A 27,772-nucleotide genomic window follows, 5' to 3' on the forward strand; every position below is an offset into this window, starting at 1 on the left:
AGCCCGAGGCTGCCAAAATGAGGGCGGTTCCTCTTCTGACCGCTTCACCTGAGCAGAACTGCAGGGACCCGCAAACTCCTGTTAGAAAGGGCATCTTGCTTTGTTAGTCACCTCCTGCTGCAGCCACCGCGGCCCAGCAAAACAAAGCCACCACACACCCTCGCTCTCTCTCAAAAGCTCGCTTGTCCATCAGCATTTGCCGAGTCCTTTAGTAAGAGCACCGCCTGTGGAAACAGCAAGCTGGTTTAATTAACAGTAGTTTCTATAACATCGATGGCTGCCCACACAGCTGAAACCGGCCTCTGAAATCTAGCCAGGAAAGGGGTGCGAAGGTAAAGGCAGGAGTGCTATCATATAGATAAATATTTGAGTTTCAGGCACTGAGTAATGAAAACTAAGGACATTTATGCAAATCTCCTGCAAATTCTCATCAAACTTGAAAACTCATTTAAAATGTTTCAATCGGAATCCTGACAAAAAGCCAGCAGGCAAAATGGAGACGTCCTACCTATCAAATGTAAACGGAAACCAGAAAGGCTTTTTTATAAATGAGTTGTACCACAAGACACAGAACCAAACTGGTGTAAAAACTGCAGTGCTCTGTGGATGTAATTCTGCCAAGACCAATAACATAAAAGGAAATACATACAATGATTGAATTTTACTGTACAAAATATATGCTGAATGAGTTGCCTTCCTCTAAATACAGAGTAGTATCCCACTTATAGAAGGTGCCATCAGTGTTTCTTAATGTGTCTGAAACCAGTAAGATTTGCAACACATCAGAAGGATGGACTTCAGTTAAATAGTTTGTGCACTAGCAACACCAAGACCACAAAGAAACTACAAAAAACCAGTAAAAATGCAACTGCAACCTGTATCTCTATCGTGCTATTGAAGAGATGGATTGACTCTGGGGGAATTAACTTCAGTACATTTTGAAAGGCATTTCCTCTTAATAAAAAGCAATCCAAAATGATGCAATTTCTGTCACCTAAGCAACTACACTTGCCACGGTAAGTGACCACCTGCATGCCTGGATGCTCAGTTAAACCACAAGCTGTATCTCATTTCTGAAAAATCCGTTGTATTTCACAACTCCACTACAACCTCAGTCCACAATTCTCTCAAGCTAACGCATTTTCTTTAAACGTTAGTCACATTATTTCAAACCTGGGTTTTCTAGGCGTGTCCCTGCATTCAGGAAAGCAAAGGCAGAGGACACAGTGTTGGATCCTGTTGGCCCCTGATAACTTTCAGAGTGGAGGATGGCTGAAATGTCTTAAAATTAGCAAGTCAATATTCAGAAATATACCACTGGCACGTCAACACTATCCAAACGAAGCAAACGGAAAAGACAGGCCATTACTGTGGCTTTGACTGTTCAGTTTCAGGTGTCCACAGCTTCCTGGAGCAAGGACAAATTCTGAGTCTTCTTCATTACTATATAATAATTTAGAAATACACAAGAAAACATATTATCCCTGATTGTTATATTAGGACAGATCTCACAAAAGCTTCCTAGGATTTATGAAGATCAAATTAATGGATGACATGGATTTTAGGATAAAAAATACGTAGATTAGAAGATCATGTAAATTAATGCTATTGGGATGTAGTACCTGGTGGGCCTCTGCGGGTGTTTCGGTACTTCTATCTCAATCCTCGTAAGCAGGCCTCTCCAGAGAGCCTCTAGAAAGCTGGCACCACCTGTCTGTTGCAGGTAATTCTTTTAAAGCTTTCTAATACTTCATCAGGACTGTGGAATTGAAATAGAAGTCTCACAAGATTACCAAATAGCTTCCTCTAAAATGTGCTTTTGTCTCACCTCAATGAGTGTCCCTCACTGTGCATTATTTACATGGAGAGAGCACGTCACAGATGTGAAACTAAACCTAGTGGATATCAAATATACCTACTTTTAATAATGCGATTATAGTTACTATTTTCTATTTAAAACCTTTACATCTCTGAGTAAGGTTCTTCTGTGGATTCTAGAGAATGGCTTATTTTGAAGCACTGACTATCTTTCACATCAGCTCAGCTCATGAAAATTGCTACTTGTATCTTAGAAGATCCATTTAACTTACCTTTAACATGTTTTGTGTGAAATGTATTTAAAACGTTGCACATAGATAATGCAAAATGTTTTGCCTATGTAGCATATTTCCATGTTCTTACCACTCACGTACTTAACTACAAAACCTCATAGCTGAATGCACTGATACGTTTTCAAAGTGATGGTTTTGACAACAAAAAGCATCAGAACTTAATGAAATCTTCTAATTCATGCAATAATTATTATTATATAAATATTACCTCTCAACTTACAAATGTACAACTTATTACCTCTCAAACATAAAGTGCACTATCAAAGCACTTTGTATGTATACATATATTCGTAACCTAGTGCAAATCTATCAATATGTTGTAAATTTGACCACATTGTAGTTGTAAAAGTATGGTCTCTATTTTGTACATTTTAGCTATGTAAATAAGACTTGCAGCCATTAAGCATTTATGTCTATAATTGTTTCTAAAAATTTGAAAATTTATGATAATATGGGAAACAAGTTGATGCTGTGCATTAGTTTTATTCTATACATAAATGTCATCTTGAGCAAATAAAAAGTAAAGGTAAATATATGTAAATACATTACCGAAAAAACTATTGTAGTAAATAATTATAGAGACATTTTTGAGTACTTTGGTCACATATTGGTAGAATTTATTTTAAAAGCAGAAACAAAACTGATACATGTGTCCACACAAACAATACACATTTCATATACAAATATCAACATCTTCCATTTCGGTTTCTCAAATTTTGTTTCCACAGCAGTATTTATTTTTAATAAAGACTTCTATTAATTTATTTTAGATAAGTGTCAGAATAAAAACGAAATACATTTCTAGAAACTGAGGCTGTAAAAAAAATAAGCCTGCAAAAGTAGAGCCTTTAAGCCAAAAAATTTAAGCTAAAGATAGTAAGATTGAGATTGCACACATAAACTTCCCCCGTTCCACTTAATATTGTGTTTGTTTGAAGTGAAAATGACTAAATCCTGAGAATAATCAAACTGACCATGTTACAGTGTTTGAATACAACAAAAGTATTCTCATGCTGACAGTCACATACAATTTGTTTCATCCTGACACTAAACTATCAAACTTGGAATATTCCTCTCTGCTCATTCCAAATGTAATATTCTTAAGACTGATTCCCCGCCCACTCCCAACATAGTCTTTAAAAATCTTGGGCAATAATTTAATTTTGTGTATATAATTTGTGTAACTCATTGCTGTAAGGGGTATATGGCAAAGATTTCTAATGTCAAAGTGCTGAATATATACATTGCATTATTTTAACATCATCTAAAATCTGTTGGTAATACCATGTTATGGAAGACTGAGTGCATAACAGAAAATCATCAAGTGATGCTTCTTCAAAAAACTTTTGAATGGGGTTTTCATCCTTGGTGTAACTAGGTACCATAACTATATACATTTACCCATATACCAATGGCTGTCTTCAGTTTAAGAGGATAAATATTTAAATAGGAATATATCCGACTGTAATCCTTGTTGTTTATGTATCACTTGTATGTGATTTTTTTTATGTAAATGGAACATATTGTGTGGAAGTATTATATAAGTCCTTAAAAACCTGGGGTTTCTTTTGTTTTTGAGATGGTATTTTAGTGTTATCGAGATTAAAAAGTGCTGGACCTTATCTGCATACTGGTTGATTCAGTTTTCCATCAGAATTGGTGACTGAATTAGTGCAAAACTTTCACTACGGGCAATTTTCTTGTATGTTGCAGTAGACAATACAATATTTTTTCAACCGATTACCTATGCCCAACTCAGTTAACAAAACAAAGAAAACAACACATAAGAAAACTTTCATACAATTCAAATAGAATAATTTTGTATAAAATGTATTGATCTTTAACTTCCCTATCTACCTTCCTCACCTCTTCAAATTGGTAGAAATACAAAATATGCATCTGCTCATGTAATCTCTAATAAGAGGTATTGCTACTCTAAGAGAGATGTAAGAGTCAAACATCCTCTACTTGTATGCGTTTGACTGTCAGCATTCTAATGCTTTCTAGGTATCATTTTGTTGGTAGTAAGTATGTATGTCGACTCAAACTTTCAAATAATTTTATAAAAAGTTAGAAAAATATACTCAAATATTTGTTACATAACATTCCTATATTCACCCTATCATACATGAATCTTAGAAAATGCGTTAGAGCCATTTATTAGCTGCAAAACTACCGACCACTGCGCAGCACCTGGAGAAAGGTCTTGATGTGAACATACAATCCAGTATAATGTGATCTAGAAGGTATTTTTCTTCAGGTTTACAGCTATTTGTTTTCACAAGTAAACCAAATAAATATTTGATACCATGTTCCTATGAGCATCCATAGACACATAGACCTTTCTTGATTTCATGCTAAATCCTGAAGAAGAGCTGGTGATGTGAAAAGTAAATTACAAAGTCTGATCAACTAAGTACAACAGAATGACCTCCATGTTTAATTTTCACCAAGTTGCTTTGCAAAAAACTGATACACTCATTTTTAAATTTTTCCTTCAAGGGCAAAAAATATTTCTGATATAATTTTTTGGATAATGTTTCTTAAATGCTATTTGTGATCCAGTTAAGCAATGACATCATGGGTATCACCGTTGGGTCTTTGGCGTATAGTCAGCGGGGGCAGAGACTTCCCATAGAAATCTGTGTAAGAAATGTCAAAGAAAAACACATTAATCTGTCATTTACCATCTCCTTTGCTTACACACTGTTTAAATCAGGTAAATTCTTGCTTCCTTAATAAAAGCTAGGTAGCCTACAAGTTTGCAGCTTATTCCTACAAGCAAACTTCAGACATGGTGCTAATTAATACCTGGGGGTGTATTGGCTAAAATAAGGTTTAATTATATTTTGTTACACATGTATCAGCATTTGCAAGATCAAGCCCCAAGGTAATCTGTAAACATCACTAAATATAGGAAATGAGACATCCAAAGTGTACAACTAACAATTGAAAAACTGAAGTATCAAAATTTGAATGTTGCCGTAGTCAAATCTACATTGCAATAAAGTTTTAAGTGATACTTAACGCTATGCAGCATCCAAATTTTTGGGAGCATTTATGCATCTATCTTGAAAGCCATACTAACTTTCTAAAAGAACTACATTAAGAATTTTTAGATAAAAGTGCAACATTTTGTCAATACAGGAATCTAAAGTAGTAAAAGTGTTCAAGACAAAGTTATTAAGTACATCAAAAGAGAGTAACAGGTACTCTCAAACATTTGTAATTGATGAAAAAAAACCATGCAGAATGGTACATGCAAAGCACTTCACAAACAAAATATTAGTAATATGAAAGATGGTAAGAAACGCATAGAAATAAAAAATAAAAGCAGCTTTTTGAAGCATTCAAATCTCCATTTTGTTTATACAGACAGTCTTCTCCCCAGCAAAGCCTTGATGGCCTGCCAACACAAAATTCAGCTCTAATAAATCATAATTTTCCAAGAAAAATATATTCCGCTTGTTGTAAATATGCAATAACGTGTGTTAAAATTGCATTCCTCAGCTAAAACTAACAAAACCAAGTTGTATTTCATTACTCTAAGACTTAATCTGTGTACGTCTGTAGGAACAAGGTTTTAGTTATCCTTACATTTAAATCAGTAAAATAACAACACTTTTATATTACTGTTGTAAATAATTTATCTTAGTAGAGCTAATTCAGTGTTACAGGAGCATGTGAAAAGCAACAAAACTGTAAGAAATGATTACAGGGTAAATGAAAATCTGTACAACGGATGTTTTTATTAGCCAGTTTCGTGAGGCCTGGCAGACAACTTTAGGACTGGCAGACAATTTTACCTCCTATAATGAGAGAGGTTTATCATTCTTGCAAATGTATCCTCCAGTGACAATAAATAGACGCTCATTATCTCATGTAGTGCTGGAATCATTAGCATGACTGGAAAAATGAAGTCTTTAGTGGAAATAAGTGTATCATTAAAGATTTATATAATTGACTCTACTACCTGTTAACTCTGCCTAAACATCCAACATAATGTTCTCTTCTAAGAATGACACAAAAAAGACTCAGTATGTATATACTAAACAGTTTGCTCACTAACACTACATTTTTCAGTTTGCACATTAAAGCATTGAGACAGATTTATGTCTCTGAGAACACCTAGAATTAAAAACCAGACCTCTGGAAGTTGTTTCAACCTCACACTACACTAATTTTATATATTTTGGCAGCAAGGTCTACCACATATCTGTGACTGTAAGACAAAACCAAAAGAATAACTGCTATCCTAACTGACAAAGACCTGTACCAGAATGCATGGGAATACTGAAAAACACCTGTTCCTGTGTTTTTCCATGAACTACCAGAAATCAACGCTACAAATAGTTGTATCTGTTTTGAAGCATAAGGGGGTTTCTTGACTTACGTTGAGGAGCTATTAAATGATTCATTGATACACTCTTGGACACAGACTTTCAGAGTACTCCTGAAAATAACCTCTACACATAACCAAAGCTCCTTAAACTTTTAAAAGCAGACTGCTAAATATTTTTTTCTTTCCTTGCCCTTATGGACACTAACAATTTTACCTGGAGTCCTGACAAAAGCATCTACTGGGCATCCTACTGAAACTGAGGTTTCTCAGCCTGGTCTCCATGAATGTAGGTGCTCATTTGCCCCATACACAAAGACTTTTCAGCCACTTGGCCAATAACAGTTTGTCAAAGCAAATTGTTCAACAGAATAGAGTACTGCTATAGAAAACAGTGTACTTCAGAGAATCCAAAAGTCCCACAAAAAAAAAAAAAGCCTTATTAAAGTCCCAAGTAAAGGAAAATTAAAAAAATACTTTTTCACTGCAAATTGTGCCTTCAAGACATTCATATAATGAAAGCAATAAGGAAACCAGGTCTTTTTTATTTTCACTAAAGTTGAATGCCTGAAAAACTTTTAAAACCACCTTTACAGTGAATTTTGGGCAAAGCTGGAAAAAAAAAAGCACCACAATAATCAAAATGATTTATTTCTCTGCTGAAGGGACAGCCAAAATAATTTGGTTTCCAGAAAGATACAATTCAGGGAATATTCTAAAAAATGGATCAAAAGTAGGCTCCACTGGTCTTAGGAAAACTTGAATGAGTTTCTAAGCAGGAGTAGGTTCTCCACCTACAAAATATGGAAAAACTCATTGAAAAACACTGTTGTGTGACAGAAAACGGGCGAGGACAAGACAGTAAGCTAAATTCAGTGCAAGATGCAAGATGCACTTGGCAGTGTTAGGTTAACGGTTGAACTCAGTGTTAAGAGTCCTTTTCAACCTAAATGATTCTATATTTCTATGGCTCCCAAATGGTCTGAGTTAAAAACAAAACAAACAAACAAAAAACAAACAAAAAACACAAACAAAACCCCCAAACAACAACAAACACAACAACAAACCCCCCCAAAAAACAAAAAAACACAACTGCTTTATGCAAAACAACTAATATCATGCTCTTTGATATCAAGACCTAACTAAAGATTTTACAATGCTGGATCATGAGTTTAAAGAGCTTTTTTCATTTAGAAATTGCACTTTCCTCATAGATGCTTTCTTGCTTTCTCAGGATTTTTTGTATCTGTGTGAATCTTGTGAGCGTTTCAAAATTATTGAAAAAAAACATATCTCAGTGAAGACCAGGCAATATCTTGAATTCAGCTGCAAAGTTTTGAACAGGTTTCCTCTGATCTCAATGGTTACACCTCTGCTCAAGAGATCGTTCCCCTACCAACATCTTTTCCACCATTAGATTCCAAAATACTTTAATTATTATCCTGATGTTAAAATGGACTAAATTAACACATATTTCAGGTTACTAACTTATGCACCTGTGAATAGAAAACCTACCTTTAGCAGTTTTTTTCCCTCTGTCCCACCCATGCTCCTGCTACAAAATGCAACATATCCCTTACGCATAGATAAAAATTGAGTATCACCTTTTCCCTTCCCTCCCCTCCCTACCTCTTCATCTGGCTTTTCATTCTTGCCGCCTTCTCTCTATGTGCCTTAAAAAAAGAGCAAGATGGTTTTACGATTAAGACTACAAATTACATTTTATGCACATGAATTACGCTCCTGTGAAAAAATAAATATCTAATTTTTAGATATCTTAATTCATCTTTAGGTATATTTTGATTCTTTGGCAGAGAGACTCCATGTTCTGTTGTTTCAGAACTTCAGCAGTGTCCTGGTTTTGTTAAAAACAAGTTTCTCTTTTAGTGAATTTCCCTGTCAGCTAAAGTCTTCTAAATAACTGCAGTTTTCCTGAAAGTTAGGTACATGTTTTGGTAGACATAGCAATGGAATGCGAGGTCATTGATAATGATGCATCTCACAAGATGTGCAAGCAGGAGGTGAACTGAAAAACTGACCAACTAAAGTATTCCATCCCATTCACGTCATACTTCATATAAAAGTGGGGGATCACAAGGATCTCGTCCCTTTTCCTTATGGCCGACACTGGGAGAGGACCTTGCGAGTTGTCCCTGCAAACTGAGGCCTAGTGACAGACTGAATCCCGCTCCGGTTGGCAGCAGAGTCCAGTCCAGGACTTCGGGTGCCAGCCCTACATCTGCCGCAGCAGTTGCCGGGACTTTCAAGATTGCTTTTGTATATTTTGTATTATTTTCTCTATTTTTATCAGTAGCATTAGTAAAACATTTTTAATTTTTTCCAACTCTCTTCTCTCTGTCCTTCTTTCCCTCCCAATCGCCTGTCCTTAGTGGGAAGGGGCACGAGGGAGGGGCTGAAGGGGGAAGGAGGGGAGAGGAGGTTAACAATACATCTGCCACGGTTTTATTGTCACCCTGCAATCAAACCATGACAAGCAGGTATGTCCAGAGGGTGCTGTTCTACATGATAGTAGCACAATCAGTTCAAGTCAGGGTTAAGCACTAGGGCCACACTGAGTTCTTTTCTCTATAGGTTCCTCAATTAATATTCTCTTTGTTCAATTTGTATAAGTGTTCCCATTGCTTTGGTTATCCTCATCTCACATTACTCTGTATGCCTCCTTATTCACTTGTCTTTTCAAAATTTGAAAAATAAAAATGTAAGAAAAATGAAGAAATTATCATCTAAAACTGAAAAAGATGCAGTATGAGCATATGAAAAACAATCCTCTGTAGAAAATAGTCATTACTGAAGAGAGAAATCAAGAATCTATGTACTACACCTTGACATTTCCAGTTATCAAACTTATTTCTCCTATCAGTTTGTGAACTGTCAGAGACACTGGCTCATCAGGCAAAGCAGCAGATCCCAAGCTTTATCGTGGACTCCTCTCCTTGCAGGCCAATAACCTAGTTTTCAGTTGGAAGTCTCACTACTTCTGCAATCAAATTTATGTTGGGCTTTTCATCACAGCTGGGATTGCAGTCCTTCAGCTGGAGTTGCCAACATAATGCACTTAATCCAGAGGTCCCCACATGTCTTTAGCTTTCCTTCTCATAAGACCCCCAAATCAATGCCAAAATCTTACAGGCTATTTTTTTAAAACCATATGGAAACAGTAGCAGCGGAAAGAAGAAGTTATAGGCTATCTCAAGAGGCAACACAAGGAGTCAGCTTAGACACAGCAAATTCATCTGGATGTGGGCTATGGTTTCCAGAACTCTAGAAATACATGCGGTCCATTTGGATTCAGTATTGAAAAGTGATTAGCACTTCCACGTCCCATCATAAGACCAGTGTGGAAACAAACTGACAGCTTACTACAGAACCAGCCTAGATGTGGAAGAGCCATGATGGATCCCAAACTAATAAGCCCTGCTGGACCTCGGCAGTCCTGCTTAGGTCTTTCAGCAGTATCATCTCTGTTGAATACCTCAGACTTCTTCCAGTATTCAGGTAACCCAACTCCATTGCATCAGATAATGATGAACTGTCTACATAAGGACAATGGAATTACACTTTGAAAGTTTCATTTTGAATGCAATATGTGTTTGGACTCTTAAAGTAACTCATCCTGTTTCTCTTTGTTATATGGCACATTATAGTATGCAGGTGCATGCTGCCATGCAGATAATTTCAGATCATTAATAGCTTCTGATATCACATGCCACTTTATAAGGGAATCTGAGAGAATTATTCTTTTTGGTAAAAAAAAAAGACTTGAAAAATCAAAAAGATGCTTTCTATTAAGCAAATGGGTTAGCTCTTAGTCAATGAATATTGGCATTAAGAAACTAAAAAAGATGAAGAAGGAAATGAAATGAAATGAATGTAGAAGTGAATGAACAATGGAGAATGCTTTAAAAAAGTACAAAACCCAAAATATTTTCAGTTACCAGCATGATGTGTTTCACCAAGAGGCTCAAGTTTTCGAAGTCTATTAAGTTTGGGAGTTCCCCAGCCAACTAAAGGAAAACAAAGACAGTCAAAACACGCCACGACTGCACTTGATGCCGATGAAAAATACAGAAGCCAGTTCTCTTTAGGAAAAATCAAAGCATTTAGAAATGCCAAAAGTACGTAACAGATTGTATATACGGTGAATAGTGATGAAATAGTTTAAAAATAAATTGATTTACTGTTAAAAATATGGATATTTTTAATTAGTTTTTCATCAGGGTGTAGTCAAGGCTCTGACCCTTTGTGTGAAAATAATACTTCCCCCACCACCCTGCAGAATGGTTCAAATCAATACTGCTGAAAGTTCATACCATAAAGTAACAAACTGCATCCAAGATTTCCTGGAGAGTAAGATTTAGTAGCATATCTTTCTATGAAGATCATACCAGTTTCATCATTCACAAATGAACATTTTAAAGGTTTAATAACCACAAATTGAGGCATTGATTATTGTTTGTTAGTACACTTACCTGGTGGAAGAGCTGGTGGTGGTGTAGGATTTTTGGGAACAGCATCCTCTGTATTAACAGGTTCTACTCTGTGGCCTCTTTTTAATTTTGTTTTTTTATTTTTTTTCTTACTGTTATCTATATCAAACAGAAATAAAGCAGTACATATCATACAATTATATTCAGAGACTATGTTAGATCATCTTTTAATACAATTGTTGGGGTGAGATGCATCAGCATTTTCAGTCCGAACTTATACAGAAAAGCATGTGAAACGTAAAATTTATACAACATTTTGCTACAGAAAATAAACTGTAAGCATAAAATATATGCAAACTATGTTTTATTATAGAAATTCAACTTATCTTGCTACCGATAGAAAGTGGACCATGTGTTTGATTATGATAAAAAGGAACCTAATTTCACCTACAGTGTCAGTCACACCAACAAACATGCACTTTTACGAAGCAGGTTTACCAATACGAAAACCTAATGGTGCATTTTTAGGTTTTCTACAGATTAAATTGACATGTAGTATAATGAAAAATTATACAGAGAGGGAAGAACTATGTGAAAAATAACATTCAGTGATACATTAAAAGGAAGCAGTTTTACCTGAGTCAAGGCATTGCGAAGCTTGCTGCCCATTCTCTTCTTCGTGCTGCAAAAGCTGTGCAGTTGTAGAATTGCATGTTTCTACTCTACTATCATTTGTATTTTGGCTACTGCGACTTGATAAGTGCTGGGCATCCATTTGTTCCTGCTCTGTTTGTGATTGCAAGACAATAGTAGGCTTTTCAGTCTCCAACCTTTGCCGCTTCTTTTCCTTTTCAATTTGCCTTTCGTTCTAACAAAAAGTATAAGATTTTTTTATAACAATCAAAATATTTCTATGATATTTTTCTGTCCCATTTCTAGCATAGAAAATATTTTCAAATAAATGAAGAAATTAAATTTTCAATTTGCTGTCCAGAAGGTGGCGGGGCGGGGGGAAGGATTAACTGCAAAATAAATGATCTTTAGGTTTATAGTCTGATTTCTTGCTTTCTTTTTGGTCATATGATAACAAAAAATGCTAGCAATATAAACAACATCAACAGTCCTCAGCAAAAGGTGAGAAAATCCTAATTTCTTCCTCTTCACTTATCTTTTGTTTTTTTAATGTTTTAATTAAAATGAAAGACATATGCACGGAGTTTAAGTATCCAGAAAGTGCTACCATAATTTGGTCAAATAGAGATTGTGTCATACAGACTCAATGATAGGCTGTTTCACAGGTTCTATATCACTACATCACTGTCTCTGCAATACTCAGCTATACCCTTCTCTTCTTACTATGTTATTATAAAGTGTACTATTGTGCATGTAGCTGACTTTACAAGATATATGGATATGAGCGCATTTGTCCTGGAGAGAAACAAATCTTTGAATTACTTACAGGAAAAGTCTCTGAGAGTTTGTGTGTGTCTTGAGATTGTGCTATCTCAAGTCGACTGAATAAAAAAATATGGTACAATAAATAACAACTACCTGAACTCAGAAACCCAGGTTAAGGAAACTTTATATATTAATATGCTTTTCATATTTCAGAGCTAGGAAAACTTCTCAATTGTCTCAGTTTTCAACACAAGACAGGTTATGTTCAGAAATCTAAATAGCTGAAGTAGTCAGGGAGATTTTATATGACTTTATATCTTTATATCTTATATGACTTTATATATTTATATCACTTTACAAGAAACTAACAGAACTTCAATGTTTTCCACTCCTGAATATCCAATAATTTAATTAGGAAATGTGTTCAGTCATCTGTTTACTATACCTTTATTTTACTGTCTACAAAACTTTTTGTCCACAAATTAATAATAGGGGATTTTCTTAACATGAAAGCATTGATTCAACGCAGACAAAACAAGACTGCCAAGATTAAAACAGAAAATAAAAAAAAATGCTGTACAGACAGACAGACTTAAAACAATTCTTTTAAATGAACCATTTTTCTCATTACCTCTCAGACATTGGTTAGTGGTAGGTCTAAAACGATGCAGATTTCCACATATTCTCATACCTCAGAGATTACAGCAGATATGGGCTGGAAAGGGTTTTCACAGTTCCCAGGTTCAGGGTCTTCCTCATCAGGTGTACTTCTTCCTTCTTCTCTTTTCCTTTGTTGATGGGTTTATGTTGTTGGTTTAGTGGTTGGTTGGTTTGTTTGTTTGTTTTGGGAGAAAGTGGGAAGAGGTGGGCAGAGAAGAGGAAGGATAAATAAAGAATTATGAAGAAGCCAAGCCATAAATTTTACATAACAGAGAACACTTATTAGGTCATCTAACTCGTCTTCCAATTTATGCCAGCTGATCTTTACAATATGCTTCTGTCTTTTGAAAAACATTGAAACATGAAATCACAATGACAAGCTAACAACAATAAAGCACAAGCATATATTATGGCAGAGATACTCAATTGTTTAAAAAAGAAATCTATGTGGTGGGGAACCAGACTATCTAAAACATCTTCTTCTATTTTTAATACACCTACATTTCTCATAATTCTAGATTCTTCTTAATACATGTAAGAGAGACTTAGTGCCAGACTGTTCAGTTTATGTGGTAACAGTTAGGGAATCATATTTGCTTCAACTAGACTCAGAAAAGTTCAGAAAGACACAGAGGACACATAATCCCCAGTATACTTTTGTTGCACTAGGACTAGTTATTTTTTATGTATTGGATCTCTATGTAAGAAATATTAAATTACTATGTATTAAATAATATATCATTACTAAAGTATATGTGCTCATCCAACACTTTTTATCAATTGAGCTAATGGTACTGGTGCATAGGAAGTCACTGTTACACCTACTTTACAGCTGGAAGTACTGAGGAAGGAAGTAACCCCGTTGTTCAGAGGCACAGATTGGAATGAAAAGGAGGTCACTGATCTACCCATGAAACCACACTGCTCGGAAGGAATAGACAGTACCCTGTTAACACTTACTGGCACTACTTCTCTCTGGTTTTCCATTTGGAACAAGATCATTACTACTAACATATTGTGGAGGAAATGAACTTTGAGAAAACATTCAGGGAAGCAAATCTGAGCAAAAAGCAGTCTGGGAAATTATTACAACACGTAATGAAACAGAATTACACTTGAATCAAGAATAACTTGCTTCTTACAGTAAACTGATCTGATGCAAAACAGCAAAAAGAGTTAATCCCATCTCTTATATCTGAGACAAGCCTTCAGCTACAGTTAAAACCAGCAGAAGTTACTAGTTAGCTTCCTCTAAGGCACAAAGAGTTCAGCAAAACTTTTAAAACTTTAATCCAATTCAGACCAAACCAATTTTTCCAGGAACAAATACAATCAAGGAATCGTATTTGTGCAGGAACACTGTGCAGGAACACTGTGCAGGAGCAGAATATATGGAAAATGCTCATATCATCAGAAAATCTCTTTGAGATACGTTTCAAAGCTATACCTCTCAACATGGCATCACCCCAACACAATCCAATATAGTAAGAGGGTTTTGCCTATGCAGAGGCATCTGGCAGACTACAGCATATGAACTTTTTTGCAAGTTTGTGAAATATGTATGAAGACCACATCAAATTCCAGGTGTTTAAAATGTGCTTAAGCAATTTACTCGCTGAAGTAAACCAAATTATCAAGAGTACAAGCCAAGACACTTCGCAGTAGCTTCACACTTACTTCTCACAGTAACTAAGACTTTCAAATCACTGCATATATAAGGTAGATGGGGGGATTGGGGTGCTGAGTGCAATTCGTAAGAATGCCCCTGTAAAACGATTTGTATCAGTCTCTAACAGGAACCATGGTGGGCTGCTGATGACCACAAAGGGCTTTGAAGAAAAGTAATAAATCACTTGTCCTGCTTCCCTTCCCTGCATCATCTTAACTCCCTCCATGCCTCACCTGCTGGATACCCTGAAGTTTATTAAGCAATCGTGTTGAATAAAGTTTCTCATCTAGTCTTTGATATTCACATATGGGTTACAAAGTCTAACTTAAGTTAATAAAAGTTTATTTTAGAACTTAACTTTAGATTAAATGACAGGATTTTTTTTTAGATTAGCTTCCTGTGCAATTATATTAACGAAGTCTCATTTATTCCACAACTACCTAGCAATTCTCATTCATGGTACATTTCAAGCATAGAATGAATTAAAAACGAGGATGAAGTGAGGTAGACCACAAACTGGCTGAAGGAAAGAAGCCAGAGAGTAGTGGTCAATGGGGCAGAGTCTGGTTGGAGGCCTGTATCTAGTGGAGTCCCTCAAGGGTCGGTACTGGGACCAGTATTATTCAACATATTCATCAACGACTTGGATGAGGGAATTGAGTGTATTATCAGCAAGTTTGCTGATGACACCAAGCTGGGAGGAGTGGCTGACACGCCAGAAGGCTGTGCTGCCATCCAGCGAGATCTGGACAGCCTGGAGAGTTGGGCAGGGAAAAATTTAATGAAATATAATAAAGGAAAATGTAGAGTCTTACATCTGGGCAGGAACAACCCCAGGTTCCAGTATAGGTTGGGGAATGACCTATTAGAGAGCAGTGTAGGGGAAAGGGACCTGGGGGTCCTGGTAGACAGCAGGATGACTGGGGTAATGGGTTCAAGCTGGAACACAAGAGGTCCCACTTAAATTTGAGAAGAAACTTCTTCTCAGTGAGGGTGACGGAACACTGGAACAGGCTGCCCAGGGAGGTTGTGGATTCTCCTTCTCTGGAGACATTCAAAACCCACCTGGACGCCTTCCTGTGTAACCTCACCTAGGTGTTCCTGCTCTAGCAGGGGGATTGGACTTTGAGGTCCCTTCCAATCCCTAACATTCTGTGATTCTGTGATGAACCAGGCAAAAAAACCTTGTATGTCTTAAAGAAAGGCTTCAGCATTCAATTCCCTGTTTTTAATATGGAGGCTCTTGGCTTGTAAGCTTTAAATACTGGATAGTTTGGTTCCTATAAGCTCTATGTACAGCTCTATGAATCAAGTGTCTTACAGTAATGGAGAAAGGAGAGGTAGGAGAAATTACAGAGAGAATACCTTTCTTCTCGTATCCTTCTCACTCGTTCAGCTCGTTCTAGTTTATTTTGTTCTTCATATGCTTTTTGTTCTGTAGTGTCTCTTTGGATGCGCTCATGTAAGGCTTCAAAATCTTTTGCTATGATATGTAGAAGCCAATATAAACCCTTTTTTATCGATTTATCAATTTTTTTCCCACAGCCCATGATAGCTGAGCAAGGTTCCTGTAAATATAGGGAGAAGGAAGAGAAAATTCACAGTTCAGATCATATTTCTTGACTGAAAACAAGAAATCAACTACTGTTTACCGTGAAGCCTGCAAAACACTGAGAAGTACGGGAAATAAATTTGCATAGAGGTATTCTATACATTTAGGTGCTTTTTTTTTTTCCAAGATAAAAATCACATTAGTTCTATCAAATTCCACTATTTCCAGTCCTTTTCCAAAAATACTAGAGTACTGCACAGAAAAACATATTTGCATGTCTGTCTCTAAATATAGATATATACATTGGTTACATAGACACACACCTGTTACATATACACCTGCTACGTGTATATACATTTATATCCACACCTGTTTCTATACACATCTGTATCTATGTATCTATATACAAATATAATTTATCAACCTCCAATATGTATGTTCTGTTTTGCTGCTGCTTTTTAATCGCCTATATTACATTTATCTAGTAACATTGAAAAAATGAGATGCAAGAGAATCATCTTAGCTTCAGTTCATAGAAGAAATGTTAGACCTTATTAATAAGCACCTAGGAGATTAAAAAAAAATCCAGTGTGTATTTCTTAGAAAAACTGTCAAACCAATTCATTTTTTTAGCTCAGAAAAGGTACTGCGGATAGTGGTGCCTGAATGAAGTAAAACTTCTTTTGTGATAGTCTCATCACCAAGCAAGAGAAACGTGATCTACACAAATCTGTTGGAAGATGGGTGTAAAAACCCATTGTTAAATTAGTTTGGTACACTTTATCTAGCTTGGATGTAACACATCAAGGAAGTGGATTGACTGGAAGGAATCATGAGGAGCACAGTGAGAAAAACCAGACAAAATTGTTTATGAACACACATCTGGTAAGAAAATGTCGAAGACACAGGAATGTTTCTTCTATTAAGAAGAGAAAGCTTTAAGAAGATACGATAATAGCCTTCAAAAACATAAGGCTTAACTGCAAATAGGAAAATAATAATTTGCTTTTCATGTTCATAGTCAGGAAGACAAGTATAATCAGCTTTAATTGAAAAAAAAAAAATATATGGCTCGATTCTAGCTTACAACATGGAAAAGGACTAAATGACCTCTCATGATCTCTACAGAACTTTTTTCCAGAATGTTTTGGAGCACTGTATGGGTCTCTTAAACTGTTCTCTGAATAACAACTGAATAGATCCAGCTATGTAAAAGACACATAGATGAGGTCCTTATAGAGGTGAACTTGACAGTGTTAGGTTAACAGGTGGACTCGATGATCTTAAAGGTCTTTTCAACCAAATTGATTCTGTGATTCTACAATTCTATATATTTGACATGACGAAACGATATTTCGCACTGACTGTCTTCAGGATTTGTGTCCATGAGCGATGAAAGATTAAAAAAACCTAACTCTCTGATACCAAAACCTAAAAGTTATCTGTGTTATCTCTTCATTTGACAAGCATTTAAATGGCACCATAGTCAGATATGGTATGCACTATTTACAACAGAAAAAAAAAAAAATTCCAACCTGTTATGTGCTCCCAGAGTGCCACACCTAGTTCGCATTTTAATACATTCCTACTTTATCTAAATGAAGTTTCAAATATGACTGTCGTTCACTACAGAACACTAAATATCCTCTAGCAGAACTTGATCAAGGAGAAGATGTATATGCGATAATACCTTGTTTCTCTCAGAAGACTAGGATAAAATGACAGACAGCACTGGGGCCATTTTCCTCTAGATTTGCACAAAGATTATTGTTACTGTAGTTCAGCTATAAAATTGTGCTGGTTTTGGCTGGGATAGAGTTAATTTTCTTCCCAATGGCTCGTATGGGGCTATGTTTGGGATTTGTGCTGGAAACAGCGTTGATAGCACAGGGATGTTTTCGTTATTGCTGAGCATTGCTGACACAGAGTCAAGGCCTTTTCTGCTCCTCGTGCCACCCCACCAGCAAGAGGGCTGGGAGTGCATAAAATGCTGGGAGGGGACACAGCCAGAACAGCTGACCTCAACTGACCAAAGGGATATTCCACACAATATGACATCATGATTGGCATATAAAGCTGAGGGAAGAAGAAGGAAAGGGGGAGACATTCAGAGTTATAGTGTTTGTCTTCCCAAGTAACTGTTATGTGTGATGGAGCCCGGCTTTCCTGGAGATGGCTGAACACCTGCCTGCCCATGGGAAGTGCTGAATGAATCCCTTGTTTTGCTTTGCTTGCGTACACGGCTTTACTTATTAAACTGCCTTTATCTCAACCCATGAGTTTTCTCACTTCGGCTCTCCTGATTCTCTCCCTCATCCCACCAACAGTAAGCAAGCAAGCAGCTGCGTGGTGTTTAGTTGTCAGCTGGGGTTAAACCATCTTGTTTCATAATGCCCTTGTTTAAATTCACCCCATGAGTCATTGTACTGAAATACGTTTGGACCATGTTTACCTTTAATAAGCCTAGTAAAGCAGCTGCCCATTTGAGTATAAAAGACGCTCAGCTGCTTTCAGCTAAAATGATTACGAGTATGCGATCTAGTTGCTTTGTTGATTACACCCAAGATATAAATGAAGAACGAGAACAGCATTTTACTGAAATGTATCATAAATTCAATAATTCTAAAGTATTGGAAAAATACACTAGAATCTTTCAGGTCTTTCATATTTACAATGATTTGCAAGAAAATATTTTTGCCATAGAAGTATCTCAGAAAAAGAGAGTGAACTTGCAATTTTTATGATTCCTATATGCATAGTGCAAAATGCACTGACTGAAAAGTCCTCAAAGAGTCATGATATAATCAACATAGTTATGCTCAGCTATAATCTAACTTTCTAGAGAAAACAATAGCAATATCTACCACCCTATGAATTTTGCAACTCTCCCTATGGACTTAGAAGTGTTTTTAAAATTTTAAAACCTAAATACCAGAGGGAATGGTTTTGCAAAATTGCCTTCTAATTTTAGTTAATAATAGCAAAACTCTCAACATATTTTAAAATGTTTCTTATTGCAATTAGGAAAAGATTACAAAGTAAACCTCACAAATAGTTAACTAACAAACTGGTTGATTAAAACAAAGGCTTAAAGAAAACATCAAGTACTAGTGATTTAGATAAATTATGTGAAATAGTGACCAATATTAAGTAGCCTTCATACAGCTTTTGTGTTTTGGCATGTTTTTTTAGCATGACTGAATACTACATCTGAAATGTAGTAAAATAACTGTTTTAGGACAGATATTAACCAGCTCTAACAGCATTCTTCGAAGACTACTGTGCTGGGAATCAGATGCAGTAGGAATTGGATTAAGTTCTTACTGTTTGCCAGATGGTAACTCACACTAAATGATGGTTTTAACTTTAAACAGAAACGAGGCAAACATCACATGTGGACAGTGGTCCTTCTTGAACACCAACATATGCAAATTCCATTTCCTGCTTCTTTTTTTAAAAAAGGTTGAGTATTAAACTTGCTGTCTAACTAAACAAGTTTTAAACCACATCAGTAATTAATTTTTCTTACATGGTTTCAGAGTGGACCAGCAGGAATGCTATGAGAACCTTTTTATAAAGTTTTCTTCAACAGATCCATAAGCAGAATGTCAAGGTGAATTGCTTGCAAAACAGATTTATGTACTGTATATTTGCTGTGCTTGCAGGGTTCTAGTTTCAGTTTTACACTATGTGGCACAATCCCCCACCTTATTACAAGTACTACATAAATATTAGAAAATGAAGCATCTTAGAAGATACTTACAATTTGACATAGACACTTGTGTTCGTTGACGAGCTTTTCCAGAGATAAGGATTCGATTACATCTGCTTCTGACAGAGCTCCTTCTCTGTCCTGCTTATTTGCCAGCCTAAAGAAAAGATCAACAGAAACACTGAACACCCTGATGTGACAGATTCTCACATCTCCAAAAGCTGTTTCTGAACAAAAGTAGGAAGAAGGGGAAGAAGGAGAAATTAAAGAGAAATGCTTGGTTCTAGCTTTAATTCTTATTTTTCTTTCACTTTAATGTGTTAGTCCATGCACAGCATTCAGTAGATACTAATATTAACTAATTACTAAGCACCTATAGACAGAGCAATTATATTTTACAGCTAAAAAGATGGATGTAAAAGACTGTGCCGTTCTACATCTAAAGCTACTCAGCACTATCTGTTGGAGTTTATGAATCAAAGTTCAGAACTTTGCAACTTCCCAACCCATGTGCATTTCCCCACATAATATTGATACTGCTTTGTGATCATCTCAAGTCCGTTGACTATCCAGAACTTCTCTCCAATGTCAAACAACTTCATCTGTAATGCTTTGAACCCGCTCTTCGTAAGTAAAACTCAAAGCTCAGAGGGAGGAACTTGCATGAATGGCTCCAAAAATGATACTTTATTATTTAATAGACGGAAGAAAAAAAAAGGTATATGAAACACATAGCTGACAAAATAAGTATTTTGTAAAATCAAGTGTCATCTTTTTTTTATTTCTTAGAGGCACAGTAGCAAAGGAGATTCCAGAAAATAAACATCTTAATTTCTGGGGGGACTGTTCTTGATCAGATTTGTCTCCCACATACTCCATAACTGCATCCAGTCTATAACTTGACTATCCTAAAGACCTCAATTCCTTGATTAAAATGGATTTAAATTGGTCAATATCTAGGAAGGTAGGATGGATTATAGGCATCACGATCATGTATGTATGCCTCACTCCTTTAGGAAAACAGGCTAAAACTTGTCATTCCCTGATAAATGCAACATGCATTTATCCTAGTAAATATTCTATACAGAAAGGGGTAAATTGTCAGAAACAAAGGAAAAGTATACATGAAGCAATGTGTAGAAAATGTCAGAAAAAGACTAACAAGATAAGTTTACCTAAGTATTTAGGAATGTGTGAACCCAGCAGTTGTATTCCCTAAGAAGACACTTAAAAAAGTAAACTTGCTGTCATGTTGGTCAACGATTTTCTAAGTTCACTTACAAGCAAATTTTAGTAACAAATGGAGACATTTAGACAGAAATACAATATATGTATTTTAAACAGACAAATAAAAATGACAAAAAGAGACGAACACACAGGAAATAATTCACGTTTCTTGAGGGTCTCGGAGTTGTATAAGGAATAAAGAAGACTTCATAAAGGGGTCAAGTTGAAAAAGAGCTGTTCCCACCTTCCATAAAAACTCTTGGTGACAATACGATATATTTCTCCTTACTCATTTTTAATTAAAAGCTAGTATGGTAAATCTCTAGGAACTCTGAAAAGATATTAAATAATATTTCACTACCAACTAACTATTCCTGTTCAAAGCTACTATTTTTCAGCATGACAATTGGTGTTGTTTGCTTTCAACCAGTGTAGACCATTTTGGAGTATAAGAATACAATCTGATTTTAATGTTCTGAAATTTAGCAAGCCCTCTATTGCAAGAGAAATCCGAATCAATTTTCTGGATAAAATCACAAATATTTGGCTTCCATTAACACAACAGCAGATGGTTTTGGAACCAGATATCATAGCCTTTTTTCTGAAATCTCAAGTCATCATGAAATGGCTTTTAGGGAATATTAGGCTATTTGTACTTTGGATTTATCATACTCCTTAACAACAGTAGGAATTCACTCCATAGTTAGCAGAACTTGTCAGCACCTCTAGTTTGATCTAAGATCCTACTCCTTCGCGTTTTCCAAAATCACAGTATTACAGCCTCAGTTCTTAATTATTTTACTCCCAAGAGAGTTTTTAACTGCAAAGAGACATTAGAAAAAAAAGCTGTGTTGCATCTACAGCTCAAAAACCCATTTCTTGTCACCATTATCCTCACATGCTATGATTCATTATCTAACCTTTCCTTTTAAGTAGAGTTTACAAAGGAGACTACGGAAAGACAGGTGCTTCTCAAACACTCATTCTCTCTCGTTCTTCATCAGTCTTAAGAATGATTTGCAGTCCAAAAGGTTCACAAACTTATCATCAGCTTTGGGAAAAAATCCCCAACATCTTATTGAGGATCAACTCTGTTGACTTGCCTGCAGAGACAGAAAGAGCACAACAAGGCTTTTCCCACCTCCACCCTGCTTTGATAATCCATTCCCTTTTCTCAACAAAAAAGTAACTCTACAGTACTCTGTACTATGATTTAGTGCAGAGAATCCCTAACTGTTGTTCAATGCATACATAGGACCTGTGACATTTTCCGTATGCTTGTGATACTCTGGTAGTATTCCTTCTCGCCAGCCAGCTAGGACAAGTAATGTCTTCTGAAGGGTTTGGCTATGAAACAGGGCCCAAAGCTTAAGCAGTGAAAAACTGTAATGAAATTCAAGAAAGCTATAAAAAGTAATTAAAAGACTGGACACAATTATATCCACTTTTTTTTTCATTTAACCTAACTTTGTCACAATCTGAAAATCTTATTGCACTGCACCCTAGCCTCAAAAAGCATTCCTCAGCAGTGCTGTCAAATCCTATCTAGATCTAACCGAAGAAAATATTTCCAAACACTAACTTTGTTGCCACAGCCTTTTCCTTTCTCACCTCAAGATTAAATAACTGCAATATTTACTATGTTTTTGGACTGAACATTCTACAAAGCACAGCTGAAGCAGAATAAAATGTTGGTAAGCTGCATAGCTCAGCGGGAGTGTGACACTAATGTCCTGTAACTTGCAGTAGCTGCTGATTTTTAACCTCTAATATCTTGAAAGGAGTAAGATTTGTCTGTTTGGTCAATTAGCTTCCATTTTCTCCACAGCACTTCTGTTGCAATACTGACTGTATTCAAAAAAATACAGCTGAGGTGCTGTTATCTGGAAAAGTAGCTTATCCAAATAGCTATCTGCACCTTACGCTCCCCAAGAGCTGAAGTCGTATAGCACAGGTCACACATTTCCTGCTGCACACCCCTGCTCCACTCCAGCCTTTAGGTCAAACTTATAAATGGAGTAAAAATATTTTTAAGGTACTAACTGTGATATGGGGTAGTATTATGCTGGATTTTTTCACCCCCCTTTCAGGTAAACGCACCAATGACCTAGCCCTGCTTCCTTTTTCCTCTGTGCTTCAGAGTAGAAGGCAGCGATCCCTGCACTTGGGCTTGTGTTTCGCGGGGAGGCAGCGCCCCACTTGCAGCTCACAAGGCCTCTCTCTACCTGGGGAGCTGCTCCCAGACGCTTCCTGCTCCCGGGCAGCTCCAGCAGCGATCCGATCCGATCCGCCTCTCAGCGAGGCCGGGCTTCAAACAGGCAGAACCAGATTCCCCAGGCAGAAAGTAATCACTTCGCCTGCCTACCGTGGCAGCAGAAGTCAGCTTCTCTCGCACACCACCGCTCCCGAAGATGAGCCTTTGGACAATTATTTAAGAACCAGAAGCAGAAGGCATGCAGAAAATACTGAATGGAATGCTACTCAAGGCACGTTACTTAGGCAAATATTCTAAACAATGTTTTTCAGATTATACTGAAGCTTCCCGTCAGGAGTTTCTCAGTAAAGGATAAAACAGAAAGCCACCACCACAAGATTAAAAGGTAAAGACTTTTCTTTTCCTTAATGTTTGTAAAGTTGCAAATACCAGAAAAAGTCTGTGTAGTGTGGTGTGCTTTAGAATGGAAATGCTTTTAAGTGTCAAGATGTACAAATAATGGATGTCTACCCTGCAAAGAATCAGATATTTCTCTGGGTGAATGTAGTCTCAGAGCTCTGTTGCTCATGCAGAGGAATGCTAGGTTTTGAGGCATGTTTTATGCACAAAACTTCCTTCTTTAGGGAATATGTCAGAGTTATCTCAAAGGATAGACCTTGATTTTAATTTTCCAAACCAGCAGAACTTCATACATAGCAGTTTCTCATGTTTAAAAAACTGTAGTAGGTATAAATCAAAACATACCTGAAACCACAGGAGAGCGTCTGTTGCTTTAATACATTAAGTTGACTGAGTAAGAAACTTTAATAAAATCATGGCTGGCTTATTTCAATTTCACATAAGGTGTATTTGGAACCTTCTTAGTGTAACAAAGTTACTTAAATAATATGTAGGCATCAACTGTGTTTACATCAAGTAGGATTTTTTAAAGCAGCTACAGAGCTTTTGAACTTTCTTTTAAGAGTCATGGGAAACAATGTGGAAAGGGTGTGTATGTGTGCATTGGCGCAACTGACATCTACAGTTCAGTAACAATATTTCTCTTGCAAGCCAGGAGACATGCCAGAGAAAAACAAAGTCTGAATGTGAACTATGTGTGTTCCTTGGCCTGTTTCTAAAATATAAACTACTGAGCAACTAGGGAAAGGAAAAAAAAAACCCCAATATTAAAGTTTAGTTTACAATCCAAAAGATTTGGTGAAAAAAATCCAGTATAAAACTGGCACATTTGCATCTCAGCTTTCATTAAAAATCCAATAAGTTTTACAGAAAGGGTTTATTTGAGAAGCGTGTATTTTGTGTGAGGGTATGTGCATGCACATATGTGTGTTTTCTTGTTTTGTGGACTTGGAGGTTTTTTTTAAACACTGTTACATCCCAACCTGCACATTTCTTTCCACTTGTGGAGAGTGTCATACAGTAACAAAACACTGAAAACTAAATACTGTAGAGGGTACATGCTGTGTGTGTGTGGGGGTAATCCGTAAAAGTGTCTCAGGGATGCTACTTTTGTGGTTAAGTTTAATCAGAATACGTTACCATAAACCCAAAATCTTGTGTCAAACCTGCATGGTGGCTATAAAAATTAATGAAGAGCAAAGCATCCCTGAGGTCAAAATATTACAGTATCAGAACTATCAACATAATTATAAGCAACTTAAGGAAAATGTTTCTTTATGAGAATAATTTATTGAAGATCAAGAATATTAGCCTTTAAGGCTACTTCAAGAAGCCATAGCTTTGAGTGACTGAATCACCATTCCTGGGAAAACAGAGAATCTTTGAATTTAACAGCAGTTTACACAAAGGAAAGAACAATGCTGTGTTCTTCACCCCACGGTCAATCTTCTGTTTTAAAATGCTGTCCTACCTTTTTTTCTTTCAGAAATTTCCTCTCTCATCTACTAACTTTTTCTTGGTCAATCCTGTGGACAGTACTCAGTAGGTTGTTTTATCCTAAAGAGAGGCCTCAGCAGAAATAGCAAGAAAAGGTTTGTTAGTGTCTTTATTATTTGCTTATGTTAACATTCATGAAAGTTAAACTCCTGATCCACAAACAGGCAGAAAGAAGTCAGATTGTTCTGTCTGTTCTTCTTCAATTATGGGCTGTTCATTAGCTTTTGGAGGAAGCCACAGAAGACAAAATTCTTGCTATTTTTAACAAAGAAGCAGACAGGAGAACTAGCCAACAGTTTCAGTCCTCCCATGGAGACCATAAGGCACTAAGATTAAGATCCAGACACTTCTTTCCACAGACTTTTTGGAAATTGCCTTAAAAAGCTTTAACTCCACTGAAATAATCCAAATGGTGGCTGTTAGCAGATCTTAATCTACATTCTTCTTTAGCACTCTAAACCCCTGCACTTTCTGCATTGTTGACAAACCCATCAGTAACTTTTTACTGATTGACACTAAGCTCTTTCTCAAATAAACTGGCTTATTTCATTTTTCTAGTTTGCTTTTCATGCCTTCAATCCTCATGCAAAGCAATCCTTTGAATATTAGGGTAAACTATAATGAAAAACTGCTGAATAAAGTGCTACAAGATTATCCACCTGCAAATATCAATTAAGAGTTTGCTTTCTGCAGTTGCAGGGAGATATAAGAGAGATTTCTCTTATTCAACCTCTTCCCTCAACAGTTCCTCCAGGTCACACTAAATTAAGAGAATAGTTAGAAATAAGATTCTAAACTCAAGTTGTTTATAATATCTCCAGGCAACTCTAGAGCAACTTCATTCTTGTATTACCTTTTGAAGTGGTCACAAGAATTTCAACAATTATAATTTTTTTCATTTTGGTTAAGTGGCCTCATTCTCACCTCAGGTCTGAATCATATTCCTATTTATTGAAAACATATTTCTCTGACACACTCAGTTTAATCATGCTTATTGATCAAAGATGCTGCATCCAAAGACATGTCTGAGCTCACATCAAGAACTTTATGTTCAGCTTCCAGATGTGTAATTCAAAAAGCAATGACAATAAATACTATTGCCATATTATTTTTGTACAAGATTTGTTAAAAATTGTACATATGAATTATTTTCTTATACTCTATTTCACCTAGGCAAACATTATTTAGTCAAAGTTGCCTATAAGATACGTTTTTTAAAAAGCTGCCTGGAATTGTTACATTTATTACAGGTGAGGTCCAAGGCTGTGATACATAGCTACACGGTCTGACAGATATGAAATGGCAATGTAAAGTAGGTGGGATGCTGCAGAGTACAAATTTTGAGCCTGCAATTCTACTGTCAGGAAGACAAACATCTTGAAACTGATTTATAGCAATACAAAGTCATTAACTAGGAGCTCAAACTATATATCCTATTAAATAGAAATAATTTTATCTGTCCTCTCTTCTGTTGCAGTCCTTTCTCTTGCTCCTAATTTATTTTCAAATACTGAATTAAAACATATATCAATGTACGGACCTTAATTATGTGTTCTTTTGGCAGAGGAGATTATGATTTTCTCTCTGGATTTCTGTGACCTATGAGTGACCATCATATTTGCACCAGCTAATTAAGTAAAGGTGCTGATTTCTAGTACTATTCTTGCTGGAAATAAACAAATAAGCCCAGGCATCTACAACGTATACATTTACTTCTTTGTACTGCTCATTTCTGAGGTCTCTTGAAGAGCACTACTGACAGTAAATCTCTGGTTTAATAGGTGAAAAAACCCACCATCAAAATATTAAATAAGTTCTTCAGTTTTGCTTTTAATCAAGGGATACTCCATTCCCTTACCAATTACAGAGGATAATATATAGACTGATTTGCAGAGTGAGATCATTGTTTTGTCAGTCAGGATTTGTAGGTGCAGCATGTGTCGCCATAACTGTGACTTATATCAGTGCAAAAGCATGAACTCACCACCTTTCATTATCCAAAATATCAGTAGGGAACACGAGGATTGCTGTCTGTAGACATGTAAATGGCAGTAAATGCTTTTCCTCAGGTATTCCACATCTGCAGCCACACATTCATAACAAAGGTTCCAAAACTCCAAGGAACAATCTCAGATTTGCCACTGATTCACTGTGCATCTTTGAACCAAATAGTTCGTAAAATAGCAAAAAACCTCCACATTTTTGTAATTGGAATGTAAGAGGAGTACTGACAGTTGTAGAGATTTCAAAATTATAAAAGCTTGTAATACAGATGATTATCAAACTGTTGTATTCTCCCACTCCACTAATGCTAAATTCTATACCTTGCATTACTCCCGTCTCTCCTGGGATTCTTTCGCATATCATGTAATACCACACAGTCAACACAAGAAAGCTATTAATACGTCTCCTACAACATGACTGTGTTAGAGATTTCTGGTCAAATGTCCAAGAACATCTGAATTATTTTAAGTAACTAAGGTCTATTTTCCCCCTCTACATATCCCTTGGTGGGCTTACTCCAGCAGCATGATTTGCTTACACA

General features: G+C 36.3%; 1 protein-coding gene across 5 annotated transcripts in view; it reads right to left on the reverse strand.

Moving 5' to 3' along the window:
- Window positions 1–2,718: 2,718 nt before the first annotated feature.
- Window positions 2,719–27,772, reverse strand: part of ARL13B (ADP ribosylation factor like GTPase 13B) — a 52,119-nt gene continuing 27,065 nt past the window's right edge. For 3 of the 5 annotated variants that reach the window (XM_065638590.1, XM_065638578.1, XM_065638618.1), the window contains 7 exons: window positions 19,941–20,046; window positions 15,991–16,193; window positions 12,988–13,084; window positions 11,535–11,766; window positions 10,941–11,057; window positions 10,407–10,475; window positions 2,719–4,753 (listed from right to left, as the gene is read on the reverse strand). In XM_065638590.1, coding sequence (XP_065494662.1) covers window positions 4,677–4,753; window positions 10,407–10,475; window positions 10,941–11,057; window positions 11,535–11,766; window positions 12,988–13,084; window positions 15,991–16,193; window positions 19,941–20,046 — 901 coding nt within the window. In that variant the 3' untranslated portion in view covers window positions 2,719–4,676. Of the gene's footprint in view, window positions 4,754–5,994; window positions 6,018–8,079; window positions 8,124–10,406; window positions 10,476–10,940; window positions 11,058–11,534; window positions 11,767–12,987; window positions 13,085–15,990; window positions 16,194–19,940; window positions 20,047–27,772 lie in introns of those variants that run through there. The other 2 variants (XM_065638599.1, XM_065638609.1) reach the window with 2 other exon arrangements.

Source organism: Caloenas nicobarica, chromosome 1 (assembly GCF_036013445.1).
Source record: "Caloenas nicobarica isolate bCalNic1 chromosome 1, bCalNic1.hap1, whole genome shotgun sequence".
Taxonomy (NCBI): Eukaryota; Metazoa; Chordata; class Aves; order Columbiformes; family Columbidae; genus Caloenas; species Caloenas nicobarica.